An 18,255-nucleotide genomic window follows, 5' to 3' on the forward strand; every position below is an offset into this window, starting at 1 on the left:
TTAACTTTTCAAAAAAATACTAGAAGTTACTAAAAAAAACTTGTTTACCTTACAATGAAACAAACATTTTAATTAGCAAAAAAGGTTTGAAGTTAGTTACAATATCTTATCAGACATTACCATAATGTGTAATTGGGCGATAATATTTCACTACTGCAAAAGAGGCATTTAACGACAGTTAATAAAAACATTCAACGACAGTTATAAACCGTTTTTATATCTAGTGTCGTCGAAAGTTAATATCTTTAACGACGATTATAAAACAATCATAATAGAAAAGTCAAACTTTCTAAAACAATTATTTGCTAACAATTACCGTTTTAGAAATGACATATTTTAAGACGATTTTTAACTGAGACCGTCTTAAAAGAGACAAGGAAAAGAGATAGTGTTATGAAAGGCAAAGAAACTACACAATTGTTATCGACAGAAACACAAACAGAGCAGTTATCAGCAGAGATGAACCAAAGGCAGAAGAGAAGAATGACCAAACCACAATACCTTAAAGACTTTGTTGGCTAAAAAAGAAAGCTGATGTGGTGCAAGGACTAGCCCATTATAGAATTATCTTGTCTGCTAGCTTTGCAATTCCGTTATGATAGAATCTTCTTGAATCTTTTTTAAACTTTTCTGTTAGGCCCTATTATCAGAATTGATAATTCTGTTAGTATCAATTCACAAAACTCTATAAAACTATCACTATGTAATGAAAAGGGCAGAATAAATAAAACTTATCTTCTCCTCTATTGCTTTCGGAGAGTCCTAGCTCTCGAACTCTAGGAATTGTAGTTTAGAAATTCGGCCATAACAGATAGCAACATACAAACACATGTTATCAATTTCAATTGAAAAATATGCTATGCCGCATGTGAAATCGACTTTGTTCCGGATATATCATGACATTTATTAAGACTGATATATACTTTCTCTCGCTGGGCCCGGGGCGTGTATATTCTAAAAAAAACATTTTATAAATTTCAACAAAATATCGTGCATATATACGTAAGTGATCCAATTAAAAATAATTCCTCTGTCTCTAATATTTTGAAATTCATGCTATAAAATAACTAGCGGTGAAATTTGTAAGCCGTAAACTTTTTGTCATTATATTTTGTTGCGATTTAGTAACGAAATTTAACAAAATATCGTTCATATATGTAATCCAATTAAAAACAAATTAAGCTCAGTAAAAAATCATAAGCAACAATTTTGAATGGAATTTGCTTAATTTTTTAAAAACCAAAAATATTTCCATTCATAAGCAACAATTGTGTTCATACATAACAAATGGTTTCTGTTTTAAATTTACTAGACTCAATTATTTAATTTATGAATATTAAGTGATTATTTAGTTGAAAATTATAAATTAATCTTAATTTATAAATTTTTACTTAAAATATCTTTGTTATTAGCACTTTTTCTTCTAATGATTTATTAATACATTTTTTTTCTTTTTTAATAAGATATATTTTTAGTATAAAAATAATTAATGTAAGGAGCATTATATATTGTGTTTTATAAAAAAGACATAAATATTATTTTAAATTTAAATCTTATAAATAGGAACACTATTAGATTTTCTTAGGATTAGGTATCTATTACTAGGGGGTTTGACTTTATAAAATAGGTTGAATTAATAGTTTCATATTTTTCTTGAACATTAATTATGGATTTAGAAATCACTTTGCACTTCATTTATTAATTGTATACGTTTTCATTTTTGGTTGAAGTCCTATTGATATGCGTACTAGATAATGATGGTGATGAATTAAAGCTGAGGTTCTCTAAGAATTGTCCTAAAGTGCAAGACAGTTTCCCATATGAAAATTAGACTAAGTGACTACTCAATTTAATAAACATAAATTGAACTTGTTCAGACAATCATAATACCTTTCTTCCAAAACGTCCAGAATGGCCAATTCGATGAATGTAGTAAAGCTCACGATTATTTGGAAGGTCATAATTGATAACTAGAGAAACCTGATAACAAAAGCATATGAATGATCAATATCAGCAATTAATTCCTCCATGTACAATTCAATAGGAATTAAGAAAAGAATTTCTCAATAAATTTTAATAGATACTCAGTTATCAAAAAATTCCATTCGATTGTGTTTCTTCAGACCAATAAACAAATTGCCATTATAAGCAACAAAGAATAGAGTTTTGAGTCATGACTTATTATCACATACTCTAAAAATTGTATGCGACATTAATGATATGAATTCATCTTACTGTAAAAAAAAAAAAAAAAAATAGGAAAGTAAAAGACCCAAAGAAAGACAGGAACCACAAACTTGCCTGCTGTACATCAAGAGCACGGGCCCAAACATCAGTTGTTATTAGTACACGGGTTGTTCCAGCATGAAATTCTCCCATAATAGCATCTCTTTCTTTCTGAGGCATGTCACCATGCATTGATGAGACAGTGAAATTATTGTTACGCATTTTTTCAGTTAACCAGTCCACCTGTACCAAGAGGATATAAATATTAACGTGACAGAAATGATCATAATGAGCAAACATAGACAGATAGTATAAAATCTATCCTAGGAATATTTGATAGTTTTCGTTTACCTTTCGCTTAGTGTTACAGAATATAACAGCTTGAGTGATAGTGAGGGTATCATAAAGATCAAAGAGGGTATCAAACTTCCATTCCTCCCTTTCAACGGCAACAAAAAATTGTTTGATGCCATGTCATTGTGGGGTGAGACAATTGCATCAATATCAATTTAAATATCAAACATCAATAAGAATATTAAAATTGCATATCCATTTAAAAATCAAACATCAATAAGAATATGAAAACATTTGCTTACCTCCAATGTCAATTCATCACGTTTTACAAGGATCCTTACTGGATCTGTCATGAATTTGTTTGTCATGTCCAGTATTTCATGAGGAAGGGTAGCAAAAATCACACCCCGCTTTCTCGTCTAAACGGAAGAAACAAAGGAGAACAAAACAGAACAGAGTGTCCATGTGCAAAGCAGGAAGATGGAAACAGTATTCAGGGCAGTCAAATTAGCACACATCTAGATAGTTACTGTATAACTGTTGGAAGTGCAATTTTAAATGCGTGTTTTAGGGACATAATTTAATGCTAGGACCCATGGGGGGTTCACAATCAAAGAAAAATAAAACAAGGAAGGCACTATTAGAGATCGAAAGTATATTTTAGTTACCCGCTGTGTGTGTTAATGGCTTCAATCTGGCGCAAGGCTTTCCAGAGCCAAAAGGTGATCATGTGGCCAGGAACCATGGCAGGTCCAAGAAAGGAGGGAATCCCGAGGATCAAGATCTCGACCCAGTGAGCATAGGGCGCGACGAATCCAATGGGTGCATGGTACTCATGGTGGACGCGGTGAATCTTCTCGTACCCCCAATCGTTGTGCAGAAACCTATGGATCCAGTAATTGGTGTAATCCTCTACGAGAAAAAAGATAGTGATTAATAAATCAATAAATAAATCTCTTCCCTCGATGAGCACGGTGATGGTGACGGTGAGGGGAACGTACTTGGATGGAAGGGTAAGAGATGAGTTGGAAGGGGCCGACGACGAGGAAGAACATGTGCATGATGTCTTTGTAGCACTTGAAGGTTTCGGTGAGGGACAAGTGGACTTTTGGTTGGATCTTGTGGGAAGAGACGAAGGAGAAGCGCTTGAATTCGAGGAAGACGAGGGGGAGGGGGACAAGGGAAAAGACGAGGAAGAGGAAGAGGAACAAAATGTTGTGGCAGTAGAGGAAGTAATTGGACTTGGCGGCGGAGTAGTTGAACCAGAGGGTCTCCGCGAAGGTGAGGTTGCGGCCTAGCGCCGCCGCGGCCTCTGGGATGGAAGCGTAGGGGAGCATCGTCACTGCAACCCTAGGATTGCGGTGTGTGATTTTTGCGGACGTGGTGGATGTTGCGCTGGATGCTTGTCTGCTGCAACAAATATTTGCAGGAAATAATAATTAAAAAGTAGATTATTCAAAGATGGTTAAAAGGTTAAGCCCGTCTTTGTAAATTCATACAACTATGATGATCTTTCTCAACCTATCGTTGTAAACATTTATAAAATTTAAACTCACTTTCTAAGACGGTTATTCAATAATCGTCGTTGTATGTAGTCATTAAAATTACAATACTGTCATTGCGTATCCTTCAACGACGTTTTCTCAATAACCGTCGTAATTATTGTGTCGTAAATTACAATATATGTAGTAGTGTTTATAAGTATTACCAATATACTTAAGTTTGGAATAAATGTATTTTTAGTCTCTATATTTTTTGTTAGACATGGTTATGGCCCCATTATTTTGACATTGATGAATTTGGTCTTCAAACTATATAAAAAAAAACATAAACATTTAGTCCATCTTAACTTTAAAAATCATAATGAATTCTTAGAGAGGTTAGACTAGTCCACATAGCTTTTAGGTTTTAATTGCAATTTTGGTCTTTTAGGTATTTCCATTGTGCAATTTTAGTCTCTCAGATTTCAATTTTGTCAATTGAGTCATCCACTTATTGTAAATATTCGATTTTAGTCTCTGAGCTCCAATTAGGCCAATTGTATCTCCCTGGCATCACAAATATTACGATTTTAGTCTCTTAGGCTTGCCATCAATCAATGTCATGTCAACATATTCCAATTGACAAAGGGACTAAAATTGCAAACTTGTGATACCTCAAGGATCTAATTGGCACAATTGAAGCTTAGAAGACTAAAAATTACACAATTGTGATATCTAAAAGACCAAAAGTGCAATAAAGCTTATATTTTAAGGTTTGAGAACCAAATTCTTTGATATGGAAGTATAAGAACCCTTACCACATTTGATTAAAAGTATAAAAAATAAAAATTTATTTATCCATTTAAATTAAATTCAAAACAATAATTGTTTTTTCAAATTATACGGGCCTTTTACCTAAAAATTTTAAAGGCCCTTATTCTTTCGATAATTCAATCTAAACTTCACCATTTTCAACAAAGAAAAATAAAAAGGAAAAGTAGGTTATTATGGAATAGCATGAAAAATATACATGGTATAAATTTCAACAGCATCATGCCCTTGTCCAAGCTCTGATCCAAACTCAATCAATTCCTAAATATAGATTTTCCACATAACTTTATTTGTGGTTCATTAATTGCGTAATCAAATTTCTACCTCTCCCTTTGAAAACTCAAGTTCCTTGGCTTTTTGGTCATCTAGATAATGTTGATACATATAGGACAAAAAGCCTCATAGAGCTAAGAAGAAGGCTATAGCCTTCACCCAATTGAACTTGTCATGAAAGACTATGATGCCAAGGATAGGAGCTATGGTCAATTCCATGTTACCTATTACAACTTAGTGCTAGAATCTTAGGGGATTCTTATAAAATATCAATAATCATCAAGAATACATTATGTTAGATTATCAAAAAGAATTTTAAGAATATCTGGATCCATAGTGATTGATCAAATAAGCGCAATGAAATCTGGAGAACAATCATGAACAATTGATTTAATGACATTCTTCAACCAAATCACCTTATTCCTTATAAGATTGTCGTTTTCTCTTCAAATGAGGAGAGGAGAAACGGTTTTTTGATTTGGTATATTAGGGACTATAATCATACCTCAGGTTTTAAACCTATTAAGGTTCTCATTATCTCCTAATGGATTAAACTGATTTCCGTTCATTAAGCTCATATCAATTTTCTGTTGATAGTCTAATAGGTTCACCAAATTAGATCGCTTATATTAAGCGCATAAAAAATATAAATAACTAATATAAATATTATAATATAAAATGTAGTCCACATTAATTAATTAATTGAAAATTATAAAATTCCTAACACCGAGAATAAAAAAGATACCTAAAAAATCAACCCCAACATACCAATGTCGGCTAATTGCCATCTCACAACATTCCAAAGCAGGGTGATTACATATGACACCCTACCATTTTCAAATTCCTTCATCTCCATTCCTAAAGTTCTCCCGTCTCCACTTGCAAACAATCCCACAATGCCACCACAGGAGACAATGATCATTGGGTACACTAGCATGCCCAACAAAGTAGAAAAGGTTTCTCTCTTTATATCTTTGTCAGAACAAAGCTGCACAAGAGAATGGTGTAAAGAAAATGTGGCAGATGCAGCAAGGGCGGAGAAGAACCCAATTATTTGCTTTTCTTTGGGAAGTTGAAGATCCTCTGAGTCCTCAGATTTAGCATTGATTGAAAGCACGAAAACTGATATAGTAAGAAGGACTACATATCAATGCAGTGAACTTTTGAGAATTGAGGAAGAAAGTGAATACTACATTGAAGGCTAATTGGGATGCACATAGCAAAAGTGGAAAGAGGAAGATATAAAAGTCCATAGGCATACATAAAGTCCAACGCTGTCAACATAAGCCAAAAGCTAGATACAAGGGAAATAAGGTAGAAGGTTTTGATTTGGTTTTGGAGGAATCATTGTTGGGATCATTTGTTAATTTGACATGTGTTGGGAAGTAAAATAGGAGAGGGAGTAGTATAGAGAATCCAGCTGATTGAACAAATGCTGCAACCCATTTGCTTCTACAACCTTTGTCAAAGTAAAATCTACCCAAAACAGTGGCCGTATATTGGCCTGCCAGAAGAAAGATGGTATAAAGAGACACGCAACCACCGTTTGTAGTTTTTTAGTGTCTGGCATTGAGGTTGTTGAGTAACAGATATGTTTGTGGACATTGTGTGCATTTTATAGTCTTCTGAGGAGAGAGCTGCAAAGAGAGAGTGGTCTTACGAAAACCGTCCTTGAACATTTTCAATTAATTAAGAAAATGCCACCGTGATTATAATAACAACGGTCTTCTCGTGGAAGATAACTTTTGTATTAGTGCGTACACTAAATCATATATATTATTATTTTATGATTCATATTCTCTTGCTCTCTCTATTTTATTATTTCTCTATCTTTCTTGCTTTTAAGTTATCAAGCTTTTGCTTTTATTTTACAATAGTAAGAAATTTTTTAGGAAGATATAATATTATTCTTTTTTCTGGTGATTTTGTTTGGATTAGGTTGTCCAAACTTAATAATTTAAAATTTGCTTGTAAGATTTAATTTTAAATTCTTAAGTTTAGACAAATAATTTAGCATATAATTTTGTAAAGTATATATGAAATACTTTTCTAAAATATTAAATCTTCCTATAAAAATTAAATTTGTAATATTTCTAACAATACATTTAAATGATCTATATTAATTATCTGGTCTTCAGATGGAAGAAATTAATTCTTATTAGGGATGTAAAAAAAAAAAAGCATACTTGTAGATACGATATGTAAAATTCAATATAAAAATGGATAATTAACAAGTACATACATATAGAATAAATGAATAATTTTCTTTGGGAAGGTGTGTTGTGTCCTCAGATTCAGTATTGAGTGCAATAAGGGTAACTGACCTGGTAAGCACAACTATATATGGAGTTTAATATCGATGCAGTGAACTTTTGGGAATTGAGGAAGAAAGTGAATTCTGCATTGAAGCCTAATTGGGATGCACATACTAGAGCAAAAGTGGAAAGAGGAAGACATGAAAGTCCATAGACATACACTAAATCCATCACTATAATCGTTAAGCCAAAAGCTAGGTACAAGGAAACTATGATGAAATGTTTTGGTTTGGTTTTGGAGGAATATCATTTGTGAACTTATTTGTTGATTTTGCATGTTTTGGAGAGTCAAATTAAATAGCAGTGGAATTCGTGTAGGAAATCCAGCTGGGTGAACAGATGCTGCAATCCATTTGCTTTTACCATCTTTGTCAAAGAAAAAGCTTCCCAGAGGAGTGGCTAAACATTGGCCTGCAAAAAGAAGGATAGTATAAAGGGACACACAACCACCTTTTGTATTTCTCGGGCCTTGAATGTTGAGGCTGCTGAGTAAGAGTTATGTTTGTGGACATTGTGTGCAAGTTGTGCACTTTGTAATCTCCTGAGGATTACAAATAAGAATTTTTATTAATTTCTTTCTGAAATAAAAAAATAATAATGCATAAATCAATCTTTATTTTAAAGATCTCATCAATATCTATTGTTTTTCTTTATGAATCTTTCTCAATTACATCATAAATCTCTTTCTATCATAAATAATAATACGAATTTTATATTCTTTTTCTTTTTTAACTTGTCTAGATATTAAATAACACATTTAGTGTTTATCAAATATTTTCTTATAAAAATATTGGTGTACAACTGAGAAGAGTTGCGGGGTGGAGGAGACAATCTTTAACTTTAGATTTTCACCAATCCTCTGTACTAACCAATAGAATTTGCCTGAATTGGTTTATTCAATCATTGTTTGAGCCATTAAATCGTTACATAATCTTTGATTTAACCTTTTACTCTTTCACCCGGTTTTTTATATTATTTTTCACCATAGCCATCGACTCTTCGTTCCGATGCAGTATTTCACATCTTTTTATCAAAGAACAAAACACGCTTGGCCTTCTTGAAAAGTTGTTGAATTTGAATCTGTAGATATATATTTTTAATTTTTTTTTATTAAATATTCATATACGTATACTTTTTTAGTTTCTTTAGCGTCCATTGTGTAGATAAAATAAAATTTTCAAAATATATGTCTTCATAATTTTTTATTACTGCAATTTTTTAGCTACATATTTGATTTAACCGATGAACAATAAAATGTTGGTAACTAAATATTTATTATCAAATTTAAAACTAGACAAGGATAATTACAAAACATGTGACTTAATTTTTTAGACTTAATTACACATTTATCATTTAAATTTTATTAGTGCATTTTACCTATATGTCAAATGTGTAATGAAGTGTTGATATGACTCTAAAGAACATCATCAGTATTTTGTTAGTAACATGATGGGAAAATATGTAAAAATTAAAAAATATGATTGTAAAATGTGGGGAAAAAAGCTTGGACGGTAAATTTTGAGAAATAATGATAATTGAATGGTAAAATCTACAATTAAACCTGATTTTTATTTAGTTTCTTATTTCAAAACTTGCACAGGAATCACTAAAAACATATTTTTTCTATAGTTTTTTTATTTAAGTTTTGAAATCAAAACAAAATAAAATAAGATAATATATTTAAAATTATATAAACCAAAAACAAGTTAGAGTTTAATTATCATTCAAATTCAGTATTATTATTTTTTTTACATTATTGATCAATTAAAAGTCTAAACTTTTAAAATAACTATTATAAAAATTAACAAACTTATCATATATAATTTTATGTAATTAAATAACAATATAAAAGCTTTCATGTCAATATATTCTAATTAAATTCAAAATAAAAAATATATTTTTTCAAATTACAGAAGGCTTTATTCTTTCAATTTAAACTTTACGCTTTACAACAAAGAACAAAAACTATATTATGGTGGTTGAATACTAAGAAATATTCGTTGCATGAATTCCAAGAGCAACACACCCTTGTTCAACCTCTAATTTTTTTTATCTAAAGTAATAAAAAATTGATATCAGGAATTTATAATAATTATCTATTCAAAACTCACATTCATACTTACCCAATAGAGTTAGAGTCCTTTAACTATCCAACCTCTAGTCTAAACTCAATTCCTAATATAGATATTCCTGTGTAACTTTACTTGTGGTCCATTAATTCGATCATCGAATTTATAGCTCTCCCTTTGAAACCTCAAGGCCGTCATCACTTTTATCTTGCTTGGCCTTTTTGTCCTCTAGATAATGTTGATACATATAGGACAGAAAGCCCCATGAAAAACATATATATAAAATGTTTGAAATTCAAATATGTTTTTAATATGTATCTGATATATTATTTTATATTTTTAATATCAATTGAACAATTATCAATAAATAAGTTATTAGTTTGAGCGATATTAAACTCATTCTTTTTAAGTAAGGTTTCGAGTTGGCCGAACAATATATCTCTTTTAATATGTCATATTTAACAGTTTTAATTTTAACTTGAAATTTTAAATATTTTAAAAAAGAAATTATCTATAATTAAAACAACAGTATATCAAAATATAAATATTTATTTTGTGTAATGCACATAATAATAAAATAGTAGCGATATAATTTTTTATAATTATATATGAAACCAAGAAATACTAGTTATCTTTTATATACTTTCATTCTAAATATTTTTATATTTATCTATCAATTATAAATGTAAACAAAGTATTATATATATATATATATATATATATATATATATATATATATATATATATATATATATATTGTGTGGGATTAAATATCAGTACGTATAAAAAAGCTTTTATGTTAGTATATTATAGTTAAGATAAATAAAAAATAGAATTACAGAGGCCTTTATTCTGTAAATATAAACTTCACCTCTGCAACATAAACAAAAACCAAGTTATGCTTGGGATACCAATTCTAGCAACTAATATACATTGCATACGCTTCAACAGCAACATGACCAAAGACCCTAAACTCTACTATAAGCTCAATATCTAAATTAGAGGTCCATTATTATAAATTCCATCTTCAAATTTCTCCATTTCCTTTTAAAATCTCAAGGCAATCACTTTTATCTTCCTTGGCCTTTTGATCATCTAGATAATGTTGATAAATATAAGACAGAAATCCCCACATAGCTAACAAGAAGGCTATAACCTTAACCCCATAAATCTTGTCATGAAAGACCATAACAGCAAGGATAGGAGCTATGGTCAATTCCAGATTACTTATTACAACTGAGAATAATGAAGATACCTCAAAAATCAACCCCAACATACCAACACAACCTATCTGCCATGTCACAGAAGTACAAACCAGAGTCATTACATATGACACACTACCGTTTTCGAATTCCTTCATCTCCATTCCCATAGTTCTCCAATCTCCACTTACAAGCAATCCCACAAGGCCACCAATTGTACCCACGATCATTGGGTAAAAAATCATGCTTAATACAGTAGAAAAAGTTTCAGTCTTTATAATTTTCTCAAAATAAAATTGCATAAGAGAGTGATGCAATGCAAATATGGCAGATGCACCTAGGGCACAGAAGAACCCAATTATTTGCTTCTGTTTGGAAAGGTTCTTTGTTTCCTCAGATTCAGTATTGAGTGCAATCAGGGTAACTGATATGGTAAGGACGATTATAGAGTTTAAGATCAATGCAGTGAACTTTTGGGAATTGATGAAGAAAGTGAGCACTGCATTGAAGATTAATTGGGATGCACATACTAGTGCAAAAGTGGAAAGAGGAAGATATAAAAGTGCACATGCATACGTAAGGTCCATAGCTGCTATCATTAAGCCGAAAACTAGGTACAAGAAAAATGTGATGGGAAGTTTTGGTTTGGTTTTGGAGGTATCATTATTGGGCACATTTGTTTTGTCATGTTTTTTAGAGTGAAATAGGAGTGGAATTAGTATAGGGAATCCAGCTGACTGAACAGATGTTTGAATCCATATGCTTTTACCACCTTTGACAAAGTAAAACCTTACCAAGAGAGTGCCTGAACATTGGCCTGCAAGAAGAAGGATTGTATAAAGGGACACTCGCAACCATCTTTTGTATTTCTCGAGTCTTGAATGTTGAGGTTGCTGAGTAACAATTGTGTTTGTGGTCATTGTGTGTAATTTGTGTAAATAAGAATTTGAGATTACTGCTATTAATTTCTCTCTGATATAGAATTGGTTCACAATTGAGATAAGAGAGGGATATATATCCAAGAGACCATTTTTAAAGTTAGGACTTTCACCAAAACTTTGTACTAACTAGTAACTAATAGAATTCTCCTGGATTGGTTTATTGAATCATTGTTTGGGCCATTAAATCATTATATAACCTTTGATTTAACCCCTCACTGTCTCAAACCCGTTTTATTATTTATATTTTATTTATTTTTCATCATAACAATTGAACCTTTTGTCTGTGATGCAGTATTTCATTTTATTTTTCTAAAAAAACTTTCGGCCTTCATGAAAAGTTATTGAATTTGAATATGTCCACATCTAATTTTCATTTCATTTATTAAAATATATTATTAAATACTTTTTGTCGTACATTGTATGAATCAAATAAAACTTACAAAAATGCACACGATTTATTATTATTGTTATTATTATTTGACAAAAATAGTTTAGCAACTATTTAAAAGCTGTCCTGATATCCAATGCTCTTGGATCCTAAAAGCTATGTTCAAACATCGGGATGATCTCTTGCAATCTGATGTTTGGAAGGGGTTCCAAAATACAGGAAAGTATGTTACGAGAAAAATTTACCATATGTTGAGAGGGGATAAGCCTAAAGTGACATGGAGAAAAATCTTCTATGGGAATTTGGTTAGGCTGAGAGCTAAGTTTATTTTATGGATGACTTGTTTGGATAAGCTTCCCACCAAAGATCGCCTCCATCGCTTTGGTGTGGTCACTGACAGTAAATGTGTTTTTTGCGGGTTAATTGAGACATGTGATCACCTCTTCTTTGAGTGTGCTACCACTAAAAAAGTTTGGGCGGATATCCTTAGGTGGATTAGCATTATGCGTATTCCTGGGGGCTGGCATTCAGAATTGTAGTGGATTTGTCAATTGACGAATGGTAAAGGTAGAAAAATTAGTCTCTAGAAAATTGCTTTAGCTGAGGTTGTATATGCAATTTGGACTTGTCGTAACAAGATTATTTTCCAACCAAATCCGGGTGGGACAATTCGTAGCAGGGATGTGATTGATATTATCCTATTGAGAGCTACTAGCAACAGGAATTTAAATTGATTCTGTAATATATAGCAGTCGTTGTTTCCTTTTCTTTGTCTTGTAGTCCGCTGTTGTCGTTGTGAGACCTGGATCGTTATGATCGGTTTGTACTTTATTTGTTTTTTGGAAATATATTTTTATCTTTGATCCAAAAAAAACTATTTAAAAGCTAAAAAGTTAACTAGAAGTTGAATAGTTATAAATAACACTACTATATAATAGGTTATTAACATTGATTCTAGAGGACATTCAACATCGATTTTGAACCAATGTAGTCGTTAAAAGTATGTCATTTTTGGCATCGGTAATTTAACTGATATTAGAAATCATTATTTACATCGATTCTTCCCAAAATTGATGTAGATATGTGGTCAAAATTGTGTAATATCTAAAGTGTTTTCTACATCGATTATGACAAAATTGATGTTGAAAGTCGTATACAACATCGGTTTTAGGAAAACATATGTTGAATGTGCTATACAACATCGGTTGTCAAAATCGAAGTTGAAATGTACTATACCACATCGTTTTGGTTAAAACCATTGTTGTTTTGCAATTTTTTTTTTATATTTTGTTTGTTTGTTAAATGAAACCAAACTTGTAAATTAAAATCAGAACTAGTCCAAGCAATATTAATGGTATATATATATATATGTGTGTGTGTGTATATGTATATATATATATATATATATATATATGTATATGTATATATTCAAATCATTATTGAATAAAAACTACTAAATAAAGAAACACTTAAAATGCAAACATAAAATATACTAAACATAAGTTTAAAAAGTACATAAAACAAGTATACCAAACTCAAAGAAACAATGACCTCAATGCATAAATGTCATCTATAAGTTATGCTAAACATAAGTTTAACAATTCTAAAATTTCTTAAACACTTAATGCTTCATTAATTCTAACTCTTAATAAATATTTTGTCCACTCAATGCAAATTGTCTTTATTCTCTGTGATTCCAATGCTCTTGGATTAGTAAAATTTTGCATCATATAATAAAGCATAACTTAATCAGTCAAAATAATTACAACTATAATAGATAAAATCTACTATAAAGTAAACAATTATCATTTTTCAGTTATCCTTGAAACTTCCTTGGACTATGGTTGACATCCAATGCATAATGTCATAGTCACACTCAGTGTTTCCTTTTTGCTTATTACACTATATTCAATAAGAAATTCAATTTTATCCCCAAATTGCTGTACAAACTAATAAAATGTCATTTTGAAGAGATCAAGCATTTTTTAAATTACTTACTTTAACTAAAATGCATTTAGTATTTGCCTTGGATTTGCTTCCATGTTTACCATCAAACCCCTTCAAAGCACTTGTTAAGAGAAACATGCATGTATATTGTACAATTAAAATATGTATGTATAATACTAAGAATAAAGTAAATGTGTTACAAATTAAAACTAGTCTGTTAACTATTCCTTTAAAGTAGTTGTCAGGCTTATTGTGCAAGGAACAAAACCAAGCGACAACATTTTCCTTAGGACATATAATCACCAGCTGCCAATGTCCAATGCATCGGAGAATATTGAGTTATTATAATGCCTACATTATTTAAATGTATTTGTTAAGTTTTACTTACTTATTCAAAAAGACTCTCTCTCTATGATTTCTACATCCATCTTTTAATATAATTCTCACATTCAAACTATGATTGCCTTGATTTCTATATGAACTATGGCTCAAGGAATCCATACACAGAACCATTCCCCGATTGCATACTTAGCTCATTCATATGCCTATTTTTGTTGAAATAATGCAAATTATTAACAATTTAATACAATCAATTAGGTAATGGACTATAATTAAAATGTACTCACATAATCCATAATTGCATAAGAGCGATGTTTGACATTGACCATCATGTGTTATTTCTCCAATATCTTCCTGCTTTATGTACAAGGGAATATTATCATTGTACACCCCAAACATAATTGCATTCCATGACACTTGCATAGGCTTGAGAAAAAGTTTTGGGATCATCAAAGTCATTTACTATATGGGATCATCATCAGGTTCCAGCCTATCAACAGGCTTTTTCGATTTCTTTGATACTTGCTTATCCTACACAGTTAATAAACATAAGTTAATGATAGTCAAAACTTTATTTTGGTCAAACCCTTTTTTAATAACAATAAACACAACAAAAAGGAAATATATTTTTTTTAAAAGGGTTTACAAGTTTTTTTGGCCATGCAATAAAGGTATTCAAGGCCTTCCCCACCGAATTAACCTCTTCAATAGGTATAGGGACATGAACATCAGCATCTCGAACTTCTTCAACACCCACATTCACCATATCATTGGCCAAACGAACGTGGTGTATGATTGATGACCCCTCATAAACTCTCCCAAGGGCAAGCAAGCGGAGAGGAATGCCATCAACATACAACCCATACCTATCTGAGATATTAGTGTCAGGGTCCTGCCTTGAGGGATCAACATTAATATCAACACAACTTTCCTTTGAACTCACATGGGCATCAGAAAGAGCTACATCTGACTCAACTAGATGTGGTTGCTAGGATTGCATCTGACTAAATGATAACATTAGTTGTTTCATCACTTTTCGGTGATCGATTGTTCCAACTCATCTCTAATATTCTATGTCAACTCCTCTTTAAGATTTTGTTTCAGTCGATCCAACTCTTTTGGGTCTCTCAATGTACATGTGTAGGAGCAATGTGATGGTGGTCCAAAGCATTGTCTGATGGTGACATCGACTCCAGCAGCATGGACACAACCATGTTGCTCTGGTCACCCAATGACAGTAATCAATACATTCTGACGTCCATGAGAAACAAAGCTACCCTGTGCAGACTGCTCTTCCAGGAAATCCTGCAACCAACAAAAGAAATTATATTTATGGACTATTGTTATTACACAACTACAAAAAATAGAATTTTGTGTAGCCTTTTACATTAGTTCAAAAATAACTATTGTAATAAAAATATGGTAACATTTTTGAAAATAAAATGTCTTTTTTAGATCAGATGTAGTGTATCTAATGTAAAAAATACTTTTTAAACCAATTTATACATTGGTATGATTTTTAAGTCATATTTAGTTTAACTTGATTTAGAAAGTTGTATTTAGATTAGCTCAAAACCGATCTTATCTAAAAACTATGCTCTCAAACAAAACCTAAAACAATAGCGCACGCCTCTTCAGAAAACCCTCCCCACATTGCACACCATACGTTGCACACCCCCACTCTAAACTCCGACGCAAGACCCTCATCGCGATGACATTTGCGTCTCCGTCGTCAAGCATAACTTCAAAACCCTCGACTCTCTGCTCTCGACGTTTCAGCTACACCTTTTCATTTGTCTTTGAAACCCTCTCTCTACTCTCTGTATTTTGTTTCTTCTATGCCTGAATTCGTCATAATCTTAGTGTGAGAAAAGCCCCCCACTCCATAATCGTATGCTTCCATGTCCTCTTCTCTCCTTTGTCACTTTGCTTTAGCATTTTGGGGTTTGTTTTGATTTGGGGGAAATCTATGTTTGATAACCATGAGAACTACAGCTTATGCGACTTCTATTCGTCATTTAACATTTAATTCTTTGTTATACTATACCTACATCTTGACAAATAAAACCCATGCCTCAAAGTGGGGTAGAAAGTTAAGTAATTATTAGATGACTAAGTTATGATTTAGGATTGGGTTTTCAGTGTTGCATTCAGATGCAATTTTGTTTTAAAACTTTATGCTAGTTCTTTGTGTTAGCTTCGTGTGTTAGCTAGTCTTATTCTTTGTGATGAAAACAAAAGTTGTTTAAAAATTTGGATATTTTCAAGAAATCTTTCATGTTACTTTAGTTTTAATTTTTTTTTAAAAAAAAACCATGCATATTCTCTTCACAAGGTAATATTGCTTGGATAAAAACTTGTTATTTATTCTTCACTTTTAGTTACTATAGTTTTTTTTTTGCATCATTTAATTTCTTTTTCTAATCTTTTGAATTTACTTTTATTTCATTTTAGTTTCTTTTACTTTTATTACTTTTCATTTATTTAATTTCAATTTTGTCTACTTTAGTTAAATAAGATGGAAGGCAAAGTTCATATCAAAACAAAAGAACCTTGACTTACATGTTCTGTGTACTCTGCAGTACTCTCCTTGCACCAATCTTAATTTCTTCGTGTATTGGGGTCTACAAAATTGGCGTTAAAATATGCATGTCAACGCTCCTCATCAATCTTTGTACAGGAGCACGCACAGAACGTCCTTAGCACCCAGGCTATTGGACCGATAAATTGTTAATATATATCTATATATTTGAATTCTAATGATAATGTTGTTATTCTCTTATCAAGTTGTAGGTACATACTTATATACTAGCAATGAATTATCTATAAGTCAATAAGTAATGAATTATCTAAGAGTTGTTAATTATGCTACTATAACAGTCCCTACAATCAAGAACATGACGCTTTCATCCAACACTATAAATACTAGGGTATATCTCCCCCTTTGGATTCATTCTCAATTAATTCAGTTACTTACTTGAGCGTCGAAGCCCTTTGCAGGTCCCCCTCGTGTTCCCCAGGGGTGGAGGACATCTGTAAATTTGTGGGAGATTGTAGAACCGATCCCGACTACGTCAATTCCCTCCATATTTTGGTAAGTATATAGTTTGCAAATATATACAATGTTCTCTTCCACATCACAAAAATCATCTTTCCTCCCATTGTCTTCAATTGATTTTAAGTTCATCAATCGCTGACTTTGGTGTCACATTTATGCGCTTTAATAATAAGAAAGTTAATGTGATTTAAATTGGGGTGAAGAGGGAGGGTGATGTGCCATTATTTTCTCTTATTTCTTAACCCTTTTTTGCACCATTTTTAGTATTGATTAGTCTTAATTCTCAAATTAATTAGGCAGCTTTATTATTTGGGCCCATTCAGCTAATTTGATGTTTTTAATCTAATTTCAGGAATTAATGAAGCATTGGGCTTGAATCCAGAATTGGGCTTGGACTTGAAGAGGGCGGACTATTTTATTCTACAAAATTAGATCTTATCTTATCTTATCTAGATATTATTTAGATTTGATCTCATCTAGATATTATTTCATCTAGATCTTATCTTATCTAGATTTGATTTGATTTTATTTATGGGCTTGGATTTAAAACAGATTTGTAAGCCTTAGGGTTGGAAAACTATATAACAGCACCAAGGTTCTAGTTTAGTCCTCTCTCTCTTCTCTTTCTCCTTTTTGTTCGTTTTTGGCAATTTTAGTTCTGACTTTTAGTTTTATCAATAAAATTTTGTTCTTCAATCTATAATTTCGTTCTCTATTGATTAATGGAAGGCTAAGTCCCCAGCGTTGTTTTCTCTTGAGGATCAAGTATAGTTCTCTTTGAGGTTCTATTATTACTGTTAAATTTTGTTCAGTTTTTCCTCTTCACTAATTACTCTGAATTTGTTGCTATTAATTCATGCATGCTTAGTGCTTGATTAATTGTCTCTGCGC

At 31.6% G+C, this 18,255-nt stretch overlaps 3 protein-coding genes across 3 annotated transcripts; all 3 read right to left on the reverse strand.

Annotated features, from left to right (window-relative positions):
• Positions 1-1,784: 1,784 nt before the first annotated feature.
• Positions 1,785-2,935, reverse strand: LOC114411086 (eukaryotic initiation factor 4A-III homolog A-like). The gene is made up of 5 exons (XM_028374850.1): positions 2,823-2,935; positions 2,578-2,697; positions 2,302-2,469; positions 1,891-1,980; positions 1,785-1,796 (listed from the first exon to the last, which is right to left on the reverse strand). Exons 1-5 carry the CDS (start codon positions 2,886-2,888, stop codon positions 1,785-1,787), a joined length of 456 nt encoding a protein of 151 aa, XP_028230651.1. The 5' UTR covers positions 2,889-2,935.
• A 259-nt stretch (positions 2,936-3,194) lies between these two features.
• On the reverse strand, positions 3,195-3,927 carry LOC114412253 (methylsterol monooxygenase 1-1-like). Its single transcript, XM_028376071.1, has 2 exons — positions 3,522-3,927; positions 3,195-3,432 (listed from the first exon to the last, which is right to left on the reverse strand). Exons 1-2 carry the CDS (start codon positions 3,855-3,857, stop codon positions 3,298-3,300), a joined length of 471 nt encoding a protein of 156 aa, XP_028231872.1. The 5' UTR covers positions 3,858-3,927; the 3' UTR covers positions 3,195-3,297.
• Positions 3,928-10,314: 6,387 nt separating this feature from the next.
• Positions 10,315-11,807, reverse strand: LOC114412255 (probable purine permease 10). The gene has a single exon (XM_028376072.1). It carries the CDS (start codon positions 11,609-11,611, stop codon positions 10,517-10,519), a length of 1,095 nt encoding a protein of 364 aa, XP_028231873.1. The 5' UTR covers positions 11,612-11,807; the 3' UTR covers positions 10,315-10,516.
• Between the last annotated feature and the right edge of the window lie 6,448 nt (positions 11,808-18,255).

Source organism: Glycine soja, chromosome 5 (genome assembly GCF_004193775.1).
Source record: "Glycine soja cultivar W05 chromosome 5, ASM419377v2, whole genome shotgun sequence".
Classification (NCBI taxonomy): domain Eukaryota; kingdom Viridiplantae; phylum Streptophyta; class Magnoliopsida; order Fabales; family Fabaceae; genus Glycine; species Glycine soja.

Excerpts from the sequence above, each read along its gene's own strand:
- LOC114412255 (XM_028376072.1), bottom strand. The coding sequence starts at position 11,611 with ATGACCACAAACACAATTGTTACTCAGCAACCTCAACATTCAAGACTC.
- LOC114411086 (XM_028374850.1), bottom strand. The coding sequence starts at position 2,888 with ATGACAAACAAATTCATGACAGATCCAGTAAGGATCCTTGTAAAACGT. Across the intron at positions 2,698-2,822 it reads GTGATGAATTGACATTGGAG|GGCATCAAACAATTTTTTGT; the intron begins GTAAGCAAATGT and ends CCACAATGACAT. Across the intron at positions 2,470-2,577 it reads TCTGTAACACTAAGCGAAAG|GTGGACTGGTTAACTGAAAA; the intron begins GTAAACGAAAAC and ends CTCTTGGTACAG.
- LOC114412253 (XM_028376071.1), bottom strand. The coding sequence starts at position 3,857 with ATGCTCCCCTACGCTTCCATCCCAGAGGCCGCGGCGGCGCTAGGCCGC. Across the intron at positions 3,433-3,521 it reads TCTCTTACCCTTCCATCCAA|AGGATTACACCAATTACTGG; the intron begins GTACGTTCCCCT and ends TTTTTCTCGTAG.